The sequence below is a fragment of the Nilaparvata lugens genome, chromosome X (assembly GCF_014356525.2).
Source record: "Nilaparvata lugens isolate BPH chromosome X, ASM1435652v1, whole genome shotgun sequence".
NCBI classification, from domain to species: Eukaryota; Metazoa; Arthropoda; class Insecta; order Hemiptera; family Delphacidae; genus Nilaparvata; species Nilaparvata lugens.
The window spans coordinates 92,413,104-92,427,302 of NC_052518.1; the positions used below are offsets into that span (position 1 = coordinate 92,413,104).

At 36.2% G+C, this 14,199-nt stretch overlaps 1 protein-coding gene across 1 annotated transcript in view; it reads left to right on the top strand.

Moving 5' to 3' along the window:
- Window positions 1-8,581, top strand: part of LOC120354691 — a 129,087-nt gene extending 120,506 nt beyond the window's left edge. The window contains exons 6-7 of the mRNA XM_039442108.1: window positions 4,126-4,215; window positions 8,369-8,581. Of these exons, the coding sequence (XP_039298042.1) occupies window positions 4,126-4,215; window positions 8,369-8,581 (303 nt within the window). The remainder of the gene's footprint in view (window positions 1-4,125; window positions 4,216-8,368) is intronic.
- The last annotated feature ends 5,618 nt before the right edge of the window (window positions 8,582-14,199 follow it).

A 14,199-nucleotide genomic window follows, 5' to 3' on the forward strand; every position in this document is an offset into this window, starting at 1 on the left:
TCAATTATTGCAACTGGATCTCTTGAGACTTATCAAGTTTATTGGGACATTTAGATGGTAGAAATAATCCTTAAAGATTAATTACTGATATGCTATTTCAGTTTTGTAGATTATTATCTTCACTTAACTAACATGTTTTTTGATAAGAATAAAAATGAGAATTGTAGGAGTAATATTGTAACTGGATATTTCGTTGAAGCTGTGGACACTTCCGATAAATTTACTTTTCCATTATTGATTTGTTACATGTGTTACATGTTGTTAGAGATTTCAAAATTCACAAATTTCAAGCATGATTGTATTGAGTCATGCCTTTTTTGGTCTTGCTATTTTTATGAGTGACCCATGAGAGCATGATTTTGATTGTATATGATTTGAAGACTTCACTTAACAACAGTCTGTGATAGCCGGCCTTTGATACATTCTCATAGTTGCACGTAAGTTTAATGAGTGACTCATGAGAATGTCACATGGTCGTATTTCACGCATCTTACTGCCAAAGACTCAACCAAATGAGGTAACTTTGAAATGGGACTCATGGATCTGCACATGTATTACAAATAACACCCCAATTCAGCTACTGTATAATCTTAAAGCTCACCATAGCTCTGCGCTCTGCAGTCCCAGATATCTATGGACAGATAAATATCTGTACATTTACAGATTTTCACTTTTTTTCGCAAACGCAAGCCAAATTATTTATTTCAAGACACTGAACCCAAAGCTTTAGTCATAATTTTATTCTTCTTCTATTCTATCGATCGAGCTTATTGATGAGGGGATCTTTATCAAGAATGTCTACTAGGATGCCTTGAAATTTAGCTCGATTCCACAATATCCGTCTGCGAGCAGAGCCTTCTTGTAACGTCTGCAGTCAGATGGATGGATGTTGGTGTGAATTGCCTCATTATTTAAGTGAGAACCGATCTTATATTGATAATCCATCCACAGACTATGCAGAGTTGCAGAGCTTTGGTGTAATCCAGTAGGGTATCCATTAATGGTGTAAGTCTCTAGTATAATCCAGGTATAATAATAGTTAATGATGGTATAAGTGTAAGAGAATCCATGTATATGTTTGTATATTATACAATATCACTTGGAGTATATAGAAATAATCCCTAAAGATTGATTACTGGTATGCTATTTCAGTTTTGTAGATTATCAACATCACTTGACTAACATGTTTTTCGATGAGTTTAAAAATGAGAATTGTAAGAGTAATATTGTAACTGGATATTTTTTTGAAGCTGTGGACACTTCTGTACAAATAGTATCGATTTGATTCAAAATTTTCTCGTTTATCTATGTTTTGAAGAGCGTACATTGTATTATGAAAAGTGGAAGTGACATAACATACAATTTTATTCGGACAGTATGATATAAATTGGAAATGGGACAGTTTTGGGCCTGAGCCTGTTGTGCCTTTCCTCATGTTAAGTATTTGTACACATTGTAATTAATAAATGAACAAACTGTAGGCTACTGTACCAAGGCATGTACGGCTTGTACAATCTGTAGTGAACCAAGAGTTTAAAAACCTTTCAAGATGAGTGAGACTTATTAGGTCCTCTGCATAATTGAGATAGTTGGATAGTTGATTCAATAATTTGAATAGAAATAGTTGCTCAAGATTTGTATATTTGGTTTATGAAATTAATTATAGATTTCATTGTTCGGAGTTTGAAGATTTCATGAAGTTATTGAAACTGAAACTGGTAATATCAATTGTCTTCTGAGGTACTGAGAGTTTATTCATTGAAATTTTTAGCTGCATACGAAATTGCAATATTCTCTGAATTCTGAAAAGTTGTAGACTATATTGTAACTGAAGAACAAATTATTGCTTCAGCTCGAAATATTGCATGACTTCTTCCAGCTTAGGAACATTTCAATTATTGCAACTGGATCTCTTGAGACTGATAGATTTCATTGGACATTCAGATAGTATAAATAATCCCTAAAGATTGATTACTGGTATGCTATTTCATTTTTCTAGATTATCAACATCACTTAACTATCATGTTTTTTGATGAGTTTGAAAATGAGAATTGTAGGAGTAATATTGTATATTACACAACAGTCTGTGATAGCCGGACTAGTTACATTCTGATTGGGGCACGTAAGTTTAATCAGTGACCCATGAGAACTCCCTTATATTGGACCACTTAAAAATTTCAGTTGCCACTTTTTCTTACTCTTATAATGATCTTAACAATTATATCGAAAAAGATTAACCAATTAGAGTAGAAATAAAAAGGTGTACTGAACAGCCTTAGTGAGAACCAATCTTATTTTGAAAATCCATCAACAGACTCTGTGAGAGATGCTGAGCTTTGGTGTAATCCAGTGGGGTATCCATGGTATAAGTCTCCAGTATAATCCAGGTATAATAGTTGATGATTGTTTATCAAAGTGTAAGACAATTCAAGTATATGTTTCCATATTATACAATATCACTTAGGGTATACAGAAATAATCAGTTTTGTAGATTATCAACTAATATTTTTGTTGATGAGTTTGAAAATGAGAATTGTAGGGGTAATATTGTAACTGAATATTTTGTTGAAGCTGTGGACACTTCAGATGAATTCACTTCACTCAACAGCAGTCTGTGATAGCCGGCCTAGTTACATTCTCATTGGGACACGTAAGTTTAATCAGTGACCCATGAGAATGTGACATGGTAGTATTTCACGCATCTCACTGCCAATGACTCAACACAATGAGGCAGCTTCGAAATGGGACTCATGGATTTGCACATGTATTACAAATAACACCCTATTTCAGCTACTATATAATCTTAAAGTTGTACACACCAAAGCTCTGCGCTCTTTAGTCCCAGATATCTATGGGCAGACATATATCTGTACGTCCACAGATTTTCACTTTTTTTTTAACAAACGCGAGCCAATTATTTATTTCAATATGCTGAACCCGAAGATGAAGTCATAATTATTCTGCTTTTATTCAATCCGATCGAGCTTATTCATGAGTGGATCTTCATCAAAAACGTCCACTAGGATGCTTGAAGAATGTAGCTAGGTACATCCATCTGCGAACAGTCATCCATCCGTCTGCAGTCAGATGGATGGATGTTGGTGTGAATTGCCTCATTATTTAAGTGAGATCCGATCTTATATTGATGATCCATCCACAGACTCTGTAGAGTTGCAGAGTTTTGGTGTAATCCAGTAGGGTATCCTTTAATGGTGTAAGGCTCTAGTATAATCCAGGTATAATGGTTAATGATGGTTTATCTAAGTGTAAGACTATCCATGTATATGTTTGTATATTATACAATATCACCCAGGGTATATAGAATTTTCCATCCATAAAGATTGATTACTGGTATGCTGATTCAGTTTTGTAGATTATTAACATCACTTGACTCCCATTTTTTTCGATGAGTCTAAAAATGAGAATTGTAGGAGTAATATTGTAACTGGATATTTTGTTGAAGCTGTGGATACTTCAGATGAATTTAATGTTTCATTATCGTTTTGTTACATGTGTTACATGTTGTTAGAGATTTCAAAAATCACAAATTTCGAGCATGATTGTATTTAATTCTGTAATCAGACTTATAAGCTGCATTAGGCTTATTGATATATATTTTTGTTAGTGTAAGTATTTATTGATAAAAGACTGCAAACGAACGCCGTGCATATCATGGAATGGACGGACATCAGCGGTGTGCTTTTGAATGACTGGCGATTGGCATTTGTTGGGTGGGGGTCTGGTTCACAGTGATTACATTTTGTGACCTGATCCTGACCCAACAAAGGCTGATTGCAACTTCAACTTCTGTTATCGTCAGGACCAGGCTTCACACCTGCCAATTTGTATGAAACTTTTCATGTACATGTAGAAAGCAATAAGACCTATGCTAAATTAAGTAAATTTCAATTCATTTCCAGAAATCTTGTGTCATGGAAGTTTCTGGAACAATTGGATCCGAGGCTAGCCATGGGTTCCAGCAACCGGCGCATAAGTCTGTACGCACAGATTTACCGAAGCCAGACTTTGTACAGACTTGGTTCAAGCCAGTCTGTATGCACCTTTTTATGTACATGTTGAAAGCAATCAGACCTATGCTAGAAGTAAATTTCAATTCATTTCCAGGAATCTTGTGTCATGGAAGTTTCTGGAACAATTGGATCCGAGGCTAGTCATGGGTTCCAGCATCCGGCAAACGGTGTGTATTGTCATAAAGTAAGTAGATATTATTAATATTATATTCAATATTATTTGTGTCATATCTGGTCTTGAGATCCCTCTTCTGCGCCCACTGGCAAACTAGTTGTTTATGTTCTGCATAATTATCCTAGCATGTTCAATGACCACCTTATTGGGCCATATGAATAGAGTTGAGCATTTGCTTAAACTTCTAAAATATGAAGCATATGCTCCATGTTCTATGAATAAACGTGAGCAAAATCTTTTGCTCATGCTCATCAAGAAAATAGTTTGAGCATTTGCTCAATAGTTAAAGCATATGCTCAAAATTGCATCAATAAACTAGAGCATTCGCTCAACTTTTGAAACTTATTCTTCAAAAAAGGTGAGTCTGGTCTGGAGCAGCTTTTCACCTCTTCTTGCTCATAGTATAATAGCTCAACTAATTCTTGTGAGTAAGGGGAAACTATACCAGAAACGATCACTCCCAATAGTTGAGAACTATAAAACTCTTCCTAGATTCAACCATGATACAAAAGAATAAATACAAAAGATACCAATATAAAGATAGCCATCACAGAATATGAAATAGGCATTCAAGAAGATGAGAGTGTAGACGATTATAAGAGGGCTATTGAGATTATAATATTATGCTGAAGATTATTATAGAGATGACATTTATTCTGCTATTATTTCAAAATTCAGAACACAACTCACCTAAAACTAAATTCATGAATAAAGAACAGAGCAGACGACCAAACACAAGCGGTGTCCCCTACTTGCATATTTAGCACTTACGTGAGCTATAAAAACAAAGTAAGGCCACAAAGGCGAAACCAGCTGATGAAAAATCATTGAAATACGTGAGCATTTGCTCCAGAGTTGAGGAGCATAAGGTAAGAGTATAAGGTAAAGCTTATTCATTTAAAAATGAGCAAATGCTTATGCTTCTACCTAATGCTCATGAGCAAAACCTTATACTCCATGCTCATGCTCATGAGCATATGCTCGGGTTTTATGCCATATATCACTCACATGTAGCATGTGACCATATGTCTCACTGTAGTGTCACAAAGTGAATTTTGTGACGAAAGAAGAATCGTTATTTGGTATGAAATTCGGATAATTTTCTTTATTTTAGAGGAGGAATAGGGCCGACAGTTGAATTTATTTTATTAGGCTTGGAGTCGAGCGTACACATTATCATCATTCTCAGCAACCCGGCGGATCATCATCATCGTATTCATTTTTCCATTGACGTCATACTTTAAACCAGAAATATGTAGTTCTTGTTTACGAGTTTGAGCATCCGTTTATCTAACATTGCAGTCAACAGCAGCCACATCACTACAACGATAAACAGCTACCGGGTTGAGACGGAATCGTGCTTCATGTAATTTCTGAATGCAATGATTGTTTACCTGCTTGATCTCTTATAGCAATTAGCAATATTGTCATCATTAATCCACCCTTAGCATCAGCATTAGTGGAGTCATTCCTTGTCACATGACAGTGGCGTGATGTTTTCCTGAGTTTCCTATTGGAGCGTCTCTCTCTTCCCCCTTGCCTTCCGTTTCTACGTGACCCTACTCTGCTAGGAGCAGACCCGGGGTCGAGTGAGTTGTTCAGTGAACAAACGGCGTTCTCTTCTCGGTCAATAGTGGATTGCTATAGGGATATTTCTCTATTCTGTATTTTATTGAGTAGAATATTGTGAGTCAAGTTTCCGACAACCCGAAGGTAGATTTTCCTGGGGGATTTTCTTTCCATGTAGTTTTTTTTACCGACTTTTATCACTTGGGGTGTACGAGTTATCCTATGATTTAGAAACCTGTAGGGATCTTAAGTTTGCCGTGTCAAAGAGTTAAGTGGAAATGTAACTGGACTCTCTTCGCCTCGAAGAGATCAAGGCAACCCTCTATACACTATTCTTGACTGACCCCCACCCATATCAGACTGAAGCTAGTCCACATTGTAACAATACTTCGCAATTATTAGATAACCTTGGGGGTGGAATAGGAGTATCTCATAGTAGAATATTGATGAATTATTGACCTATAGCTTATTGTAGAATATTGACAATGAATTCAGTGAATTGTATTTTCAATTTGATGATCTTCAACTGTATGCTTATTAATACAGTAATGTATCAAGAACCTCAACTTTGTGAAAGAAATTAAGAAGAAACTTTAAACAATAAGTACGAATATATTTGATAATTTGCCTCATTTAGTTTGATAACCTAGTTATTTTTGTACTTTTGCAATTTCATGTCATTTCAATATCTTTATAAAATATTTTTTGTTTATATAGTGATTTTTGTACTTCTGTTGAAAACAAATTATAGACATGAATGAGATTTATGAACTTCAAGACTGAGAATGTTGAGAATGGTTTACTTTCCTTGCCCTATTACCATAGGTAAGGAAAGTATTGCTTTCCGAAAAAAATTAAGGTATCCCAATTTCTAAATTTCTATACGTTTCAAGGTCTCCTGAGTCCAAAGAAGTGGCTTTTGGGTATTGGTCTGTATGTGTGTGTGTGTGTGTGTGTGTGTGTGTGTGTGTGTGTGTGTGTGTGTGTATGAGTGTATGTGAGTCTGTGAATACGATATCTCATCTCCCAATTAACGGAATGACTTGAAATTTGGAACTTAAGGTCCTTACAATATAAGGATCCGACTCGAACAATTTCGATCAAATGCAATTCAAGATGGCGGCTTGAATGGAGAAAATGTTGTCAAAAACAGGGGTTTTCGCGATTTTCCCGAAAACGGCTCCAACGATTTTGATTAAATTTATAACTAGAATAGTCATTGATGAGCTCTATCAACTGTCACCAGTGCCATATCTGTAAAAATTTGAGGAGCTCCGCCCCATGTATGCAAAGTTTGATTTTAGATTCCCAATTATTAGGCTTCAGATACAATTTAAACAAAAAATCTTGAGTGGAAAAGATTCAGCATGAAAATCTCTACAAGTAATGTTCAGCAACATTTCCACCTAAAATTGAAAATAAGCTCGAATTTCTAGAAAATTTGTTTATCCAATCGCAAACTGTTGGCAACTGTTGATTCTATTAAATGATTCACTATGAAGAGATAGCAGACCTCGTTTGTTACCTTGTAACCAGATGGCTCAAATCTTTGAATAGTAGACTTGAGATGCGCGGTAGCACTAGCGTCCGGTAGTCAATTTTCATAACGGCAAGGAAAGTTGTGTGAGTGCGCCACACCAGATTTTTTAGTAAGTTCCCAACTGAAGGAAGTAATTTACGAGTTGAACGAACTCGCCTGTCTATTTTCATAGTGACATTACAAAGCTGTGCAAATAGAATACAAGTGGCTAATGATATTTTGCATATTAACAAATGACAAAATAAATGCACAGTGATCAGACTCGTTTTGTGAATGTGAACTCAATTCTGTCATGAGAAAGGATATCTATCGCGACGTTATGACACATTTTTCCCTTTCAGAAACAAAGAATCTCATTTGTTGAAAGTGGACTGAAAATGTTAAAAATTTTTTTACTCGAGAACTCTTTTTTTATTCTAACTATTGTAGTAGACCGATTAGGTGAAGTGAATATACAGAATGTCTGATAAGTCACTCCCTATATTTATACAGCCATTATTTCTTTATTTATGAACCAATTTTGTTAGAAAGTCCGATTTCACTAGACATCAAACCTGTGTCGCATGTAATCTGAAATTACATTTGTTGGATAGAGCACTCCATGAGGTTGTGTTTAACACCAATTTTCATTTGATACAGTTTAAAAAGGCCCCCTCTGTTGACTGTTGAAGAATGAGCTGAAATGTTCATGTTTGCAGCTTTCTATGTGGTCTGAGGATCTGTGGTGCGAGTACAAAGCTGGTGGAGGGCTGAACGAGGTGTAGAATATTAGAAATAAATAAGTCTCAAAGATTAATACTCAACGTGTGTAATCTCTATTAAAACATGTAGGATCGAGTGAATTCCAATCAACAAACTATTAAATATTATAACTGATTTATGTCATCTGTTTTGCATAACATCTGGTTTCTGGTATACTACATCTTCCCCCTTTCTTCTTAAGTTCAATCTGCATATCGCAGTTGATCTGCGTGGCATCTTCTCATCGTTTCCTCAACATTCACTAGGTATGAGTATGGTCCATTTACTTTAACGATTTTTCCTTTTTTGTAGCCTTTGCCTGATCTGTCTAGTACCCATACGCCATCGCCCTCTCCGAACACCTTTGCGTTGACTCTCGGCTTGCTGTTCCCTTGTCTAACTAACTCTTCGTCTACTCTGTCGTTAACATCTGGTAGTAATAGATCTATTTTGCAGTGTAACTCGCGACCGAACATCATAAAAGCAGGTGTTTTTCCCGTTGCTCTCTTTGGGGATGTTCTATGAGCAAATAAAAATTTATTTAGTTTTTCTTGTAAGGTGCCAGTACTTCCTTTTGAAATTCCCATACGTTCTTTGAACGTTCGTACACAACGCTCCGCCAATCCATTGCTTTTTGGGTGATATGGGGTGATACGTGCATGTTTTATGTTCAGTTCTTTGCAGAAATTTTGGAATTCATACGAAGTCAGTTGAGGACCGTTGTCACTTACAATTATTCTTGGGTAGCCAAATTTAGAAAATAGATCTTGTAATATATTGATCGTGGATTTTGTTGTGGTTGTTGACATGGGTATTACTTCGAGCCATTTCGATCTAGCATCTACAACGACTAACCACATTTTCCCTAAAAATGGTCCTGCGAAATCTATGTGGATTCTAGACCACACTTCTGTTGGAAGAGTCCATGAGAAAAGTGGCATCTCAACATCTCTGTTTCTGTTTTCTTGACATGCGGTGCAGTGTTTTACATGTTCCTCTAAATCTTTGTCCAGTCCAGGCCACCATACTTGGAATCGTGCTTTTCCTTTCATTGCTACAGTTCCTGGATGACCTTCATGAAGAATTTGTAGTACTTTTGTTCTTAATCTTGTGGGTATGACTAAACGACCCGACCAGAGGAGTATGCCATTTTCAAATGATAGTTCTTCTCGTTTATTGTAATATGGTAGTAGTTCTTTGTTTACATTTGTATCTGTTGTCCAACCACTTCGGAGATAGTTTGTAACTTTTGCAAGTGTTGTGTCATGTTTTGTTGTTTCTTGTAAGCTCTTTGTTGATAATGGTATATCTTGAAATCGAAGGTGGAAAAGATGTGCTCTATTGTTTTCCCCTAACTTTTCGTTTTTTGACTTCAATACATTTTCCAAAGGAAACCTTGATAGCATATCCGACGTTGCATTATCTGCACCTCTGTGATAATTTATTGAGTAGTCGTATGAGCTCAAAATTAAAGCCCATCTAGCAATACGGTTGGAAACAACTTTTGGAATAGAGTCATTTTCACCGAAAACTTTCACTAAAGCTTTATGATCAGTACGAATCTCAAAGTGTCCGCCATAGAGGAACTGTTCAAAACGTGTTACTCCGGAAATTAAACCTAATGCTTCTTTTTCAATCACACTGTACCGTTTTTCAGCTTTGTCAAGTTGTCTTGATGCGAACAAAATTGGCCTTTCAGTACCATCAGTATATCTGTGAAAAAGAGCTGCACCTAATCCGACTTCACTTGCGTCTGTGGCAAGAATTAGAGGAAGTGATTCATCATAATGAGCTAAAGTATCTGATGTTGTTAATAAATGTCTCAATTTTGTAGCGATTTGTTCATGTTTTTTATCCCAGTGCCAATTTGCTCCTTTTTGAAGTAATTTGTGTAACGGAACGCACAGTGATTGTAAATGTGGAACAAATTTACTGTAGTAGTTGATTGATCCCAAGAAGGATCTTAGTTCTTTGACATTTTTCGGTGATGGCATATCTTCTGCGGCTTTGATGTGTTCAGTTGTGGGGTGTATACCTGTTTGATCTATTCTGTGTCCCAAATAGTTAACTGATTCCTCAAACCATTTACATTTTGTGGTTTGTACTCGAAGTCCATTGTTTTCAAAACGTTTTAACACTTCCCTGACTCTGTTAATGTGTTCTTCTCTTGTGGGAGCTGTTATTATTACATCGTCTAAAAGACATGCAACGCCTTCCAAGCCAGCCAAGATTTGATCCATTTTACACTGAAAAGCTGCTGTTGCTATTTTTATCCCAAAAGGAAGGCGTGAATATCTGAAAAATCCTTTATGAGTAGAAATAGTGAGATACTTTTGTACAGAAGTATCAACTTCCATTTGTAGATATGCATCCTTCAAATCAATAATTGTGAATTCTTTCCCTCCTGTAAGTTTTGAAGTGATTTCTTCAAACCTAGTGTAATAGAATTGGACTCAACACGAGCTTTATTCGACATTAAATATGTGTCTTAGTAACAGAGATAACAGATTATAAATATTACAGCTGTTTTATCATCACAATCTTCCCCCCTTAATATCAATCGGCACTCGTGGGGTATGGGGCGAGCTGGCGAAGTGAGACTGTCGATTCTCTGCCGTCGTTGTGGCGAACAAACGCATATTCAGGGTTACTCTCGATTAATTCAACTTTTTCAACTTGCGATTCTTGTTTTGAGTTTTTTGTCATCTTCTTCAACCATACTGGTCCAGGAGTCAATAGCCAGGTTGGTAATGGTTTTCCATTACTTGAGTTTCTTGCATGTAAAAACATCCGCTCATGTGGTGTGCAGTTGGTGCTTGTGCATGATAGGGAACGAATAGAGTTAAGGGCATCGGGGAGAACTTGTTCCCAGTGACTGTTGTTCAAACCTCTCGATTTTAGGGCTAGCATCACACTTTTCCATATAACTCCATTGTACCGTTCGACTTGCCCATTACCGGCTGGATTATAGGGCGATGTTCTGCTGCTGGCAATTCCTTTTGATAGTAGGAAATTTTTCAAAGCTGATGACATAAACGATGTTCCTCTATCGGAATGTATGTAAGACGGTACACCAAAAAGAGAGAATAGTGATGTAAGGTGTTTTATTACTGTATTAGTAGTCATGTCAGGACAGGGGAAGGCAAATGGGAATCTGGAATATTCGTCTATAAGAACTAAAATATACTTGTTCCTTGAACTTGATTGTAGTGGGCCTTTGAAATCCATATTAAGACGTTCAAATGGTCGAGTTGCTTTGATAAGGCGGCCAGTTCCTTTGGCATAGCGTGGTTTCATTTCAGAACATGTAATACATTTGGAACATACTTCTTTTACATCATCTATTGAATATGGTAAGTTCTTTGTTTTGGTCCAATGATGGAGTCGAGTAACTCCTGGATGACACAGGTCCTCATGAATTTTTATCAGTTTCTTTATATCTGTATGGCATCCAACAGTGGCACAGACTCTTGATAGTGTATCTGCTGGTATATTCTCTTTTCCAACTCTATAAATTATATTGAACTTATATTCTGACAATTCAAGGCGCCATCGTTGGATTTTGTCATTCTTAATCTTGCTGGTTTGTTTATTACTAAACATGAATGAAACTGATTTCTGGTCTGTGATAAGTGTAAATTCTCGTCCAAGTAAGTAATGTCGCCATTTCCTGATTGATTCCACAATGGCATAAGCTTCTTTTTCCACTGCAGAGTGCCTAGTTTCAGATGTGGAAAGAGTTCTTGAGAAAAACGCCACTGGTCTCTCATTCTGTGTTAATACTGCTCCAATAGCGTAATCTGAGGCATCAGTTTCCAAAGTGAACGGGACTTTTTCATCAATGTGCACTAGAACTGCAGATCCTATTTCTTTCTTTAATGATTCAAATATATTTCTGCATTCTTCATTCAACGGGAAGTGAGTATTATGCACAAGTGGATGGATCTTTTTTGAAAATTCTTTTATCCATTTGGAGTAGTGTGCAAGCATTCCAAGGACACGCTTCAATTCTTTCTGATTTTTTGGAGCTGGTAAGTCAAGGAGTGGTTTCAATCGATCTGGATCGGGCTTAATCATACCCTGACCAATTTCGAATCCCAGAAAGGTTAAATTCTCCATAGATATTTTACACTTTTCTTCATTAATCGTGAGGCCATATTTTTCTGTTGCTCTCCAGAAATTTTCTAAATTTTCATCATGTTCTTCTTGGGTCCTTCCGCATACAATAATATCATCTAAATAGGCATAACATGATGTCAAATTTTCTTGTTCTATGATTTGATCAATCACTTTCTGGAAAGCAGCTACTCCATTCGTGACTCCGAACGGAATTCTTTTGAATTGATACAGTTTGTGTCCAACTTCAAATGCGGTGAAATGCCTTTCCTCAGGCAAGATTGGTATCTGGTGATAGGCAGATTTCAGGTCAATAGATGAGAATATTTTATATTGCGCTACCTTATTGACTAATTCTTCCATTAGTGGTAGTGGATAGGCATCCAAATTCGTGAATTTGTTGATGGTCTGTGAATAGTCAATCACCATACGTTTCTTTTGGTTCTCTCTTGAATGACTACAAATGCTTGAGCTCTCCAAGAAGAATGACTATTTTCTATAATATCAGCATCTTTAAGCCGTTTGACTTCATTCATCATAAACAAGTAATCCTCTTCTGAATGTCGTCTCGATTTAGTTATTATAGGCAGACAGTCCGGTTGAAGATCACGAAACAATGAGACAGGTTCTACTGTAGCTTTGGCTAGAGCACACTTTTTAATTTCATAAGTAGGCCTTCTTGCGTCATTGTCTTCATTCAGTTGTAGTGCTGCTTTAGATCCACCGAAATCAAAAGTGATGGATGAAAAGTTCTTTAGAAAATCGTGTCCCAAAATTACACTAGCGCAACATTTGTTCAATACGATCAAAGGAAAATCATTATATTCTTCGTTCTGGAAATATATTTCACTCAAAGCGCACTCAGTTGTTTTAGTGTTGCAGGCACTTGAAGCAAATGTAATCAAATTGGAATATGGCATAGTTTTCATCTTCAATTGTACTACTAGTTTCTTATCTATAAAACTTGCTGTGCTCCCAGTGTCTAATAGTGCCAATGTATCTATTCCATTAACACGTATAGGAACAAGACATTTTGAGAGGTCAGTGCTGGTATTTGCTGCTGAAATTACTGTCGCAGATACCATTTGGTTTTTTTTATCGTTTCGTGCTCTGCATACTTTTGAAAAATGGCCTATTCGATTACAAGTTAGGCATGGTTGTCCTTTTGCTGGGCATTGGCTATTATCAGTATGATTATTATAGCCACAAAATCTGCATTGAATCTTCTTTTGGTAAGAATTACGGACTAAAGTCGTTTTCTCGGTATTTTTATTCTCGTTTGCTTGGACTGTGTTAACATATTCTGAACTGGTTTCGTATTCTTTAGCAATGTTTTCAGCATTCTCTAACATTCGTGCTTGTGAGATAGCGTCTTGCAAAGTTAGGGATTTCATTTCAAAAAGATGTTGTCTGATTTTTGATGATTCTAATCCGGAGATGAACGCGTCTCGGATATATTCACTTTTGTTATCGTCAGCCGTGACTGCTTGAAAGTTACATGGTAAACTTAGCCGTTTTAGTTTATTATAGAATTGATCAATTGATTCTCCATGGGTTTGTTTTGCTTTAGATAAGCAGTAACGTGCATGTACTACATTTTGAGGTTTTATAAAGCTTTCTTCAAGAGTTGTTATAGCTTCTTCAAATGATATACAATTGCAAATACTTTCAAAAATATTCGGTGACACATAATTGATCAAAACATTCAATTCATCCTTTTTCGGGATTGAACTGTTTTTTAAGAAGTTTAAAAATGTTACCTTCCAATGTCTCCACGTTTTCGGTGCTTCATCTGAATCTTGGTCAATCGATAAAACTGTTGGTTTCAGTATTTTTCCAAGCATTTGGTTTTGCGAATCGTTTTCTCCTTCACTGACTAAATCTTGACGTTTACTCGTTTTTCTTTTGGGACCCATTTATTTTATTTTTAATGTCAAATAAATTGTAATAGAATTGGACTCAACACGAGCTTTATTCGACATTAAATATGTGTCTTAGTAACAGAGATAACAGATTATAAATATTAC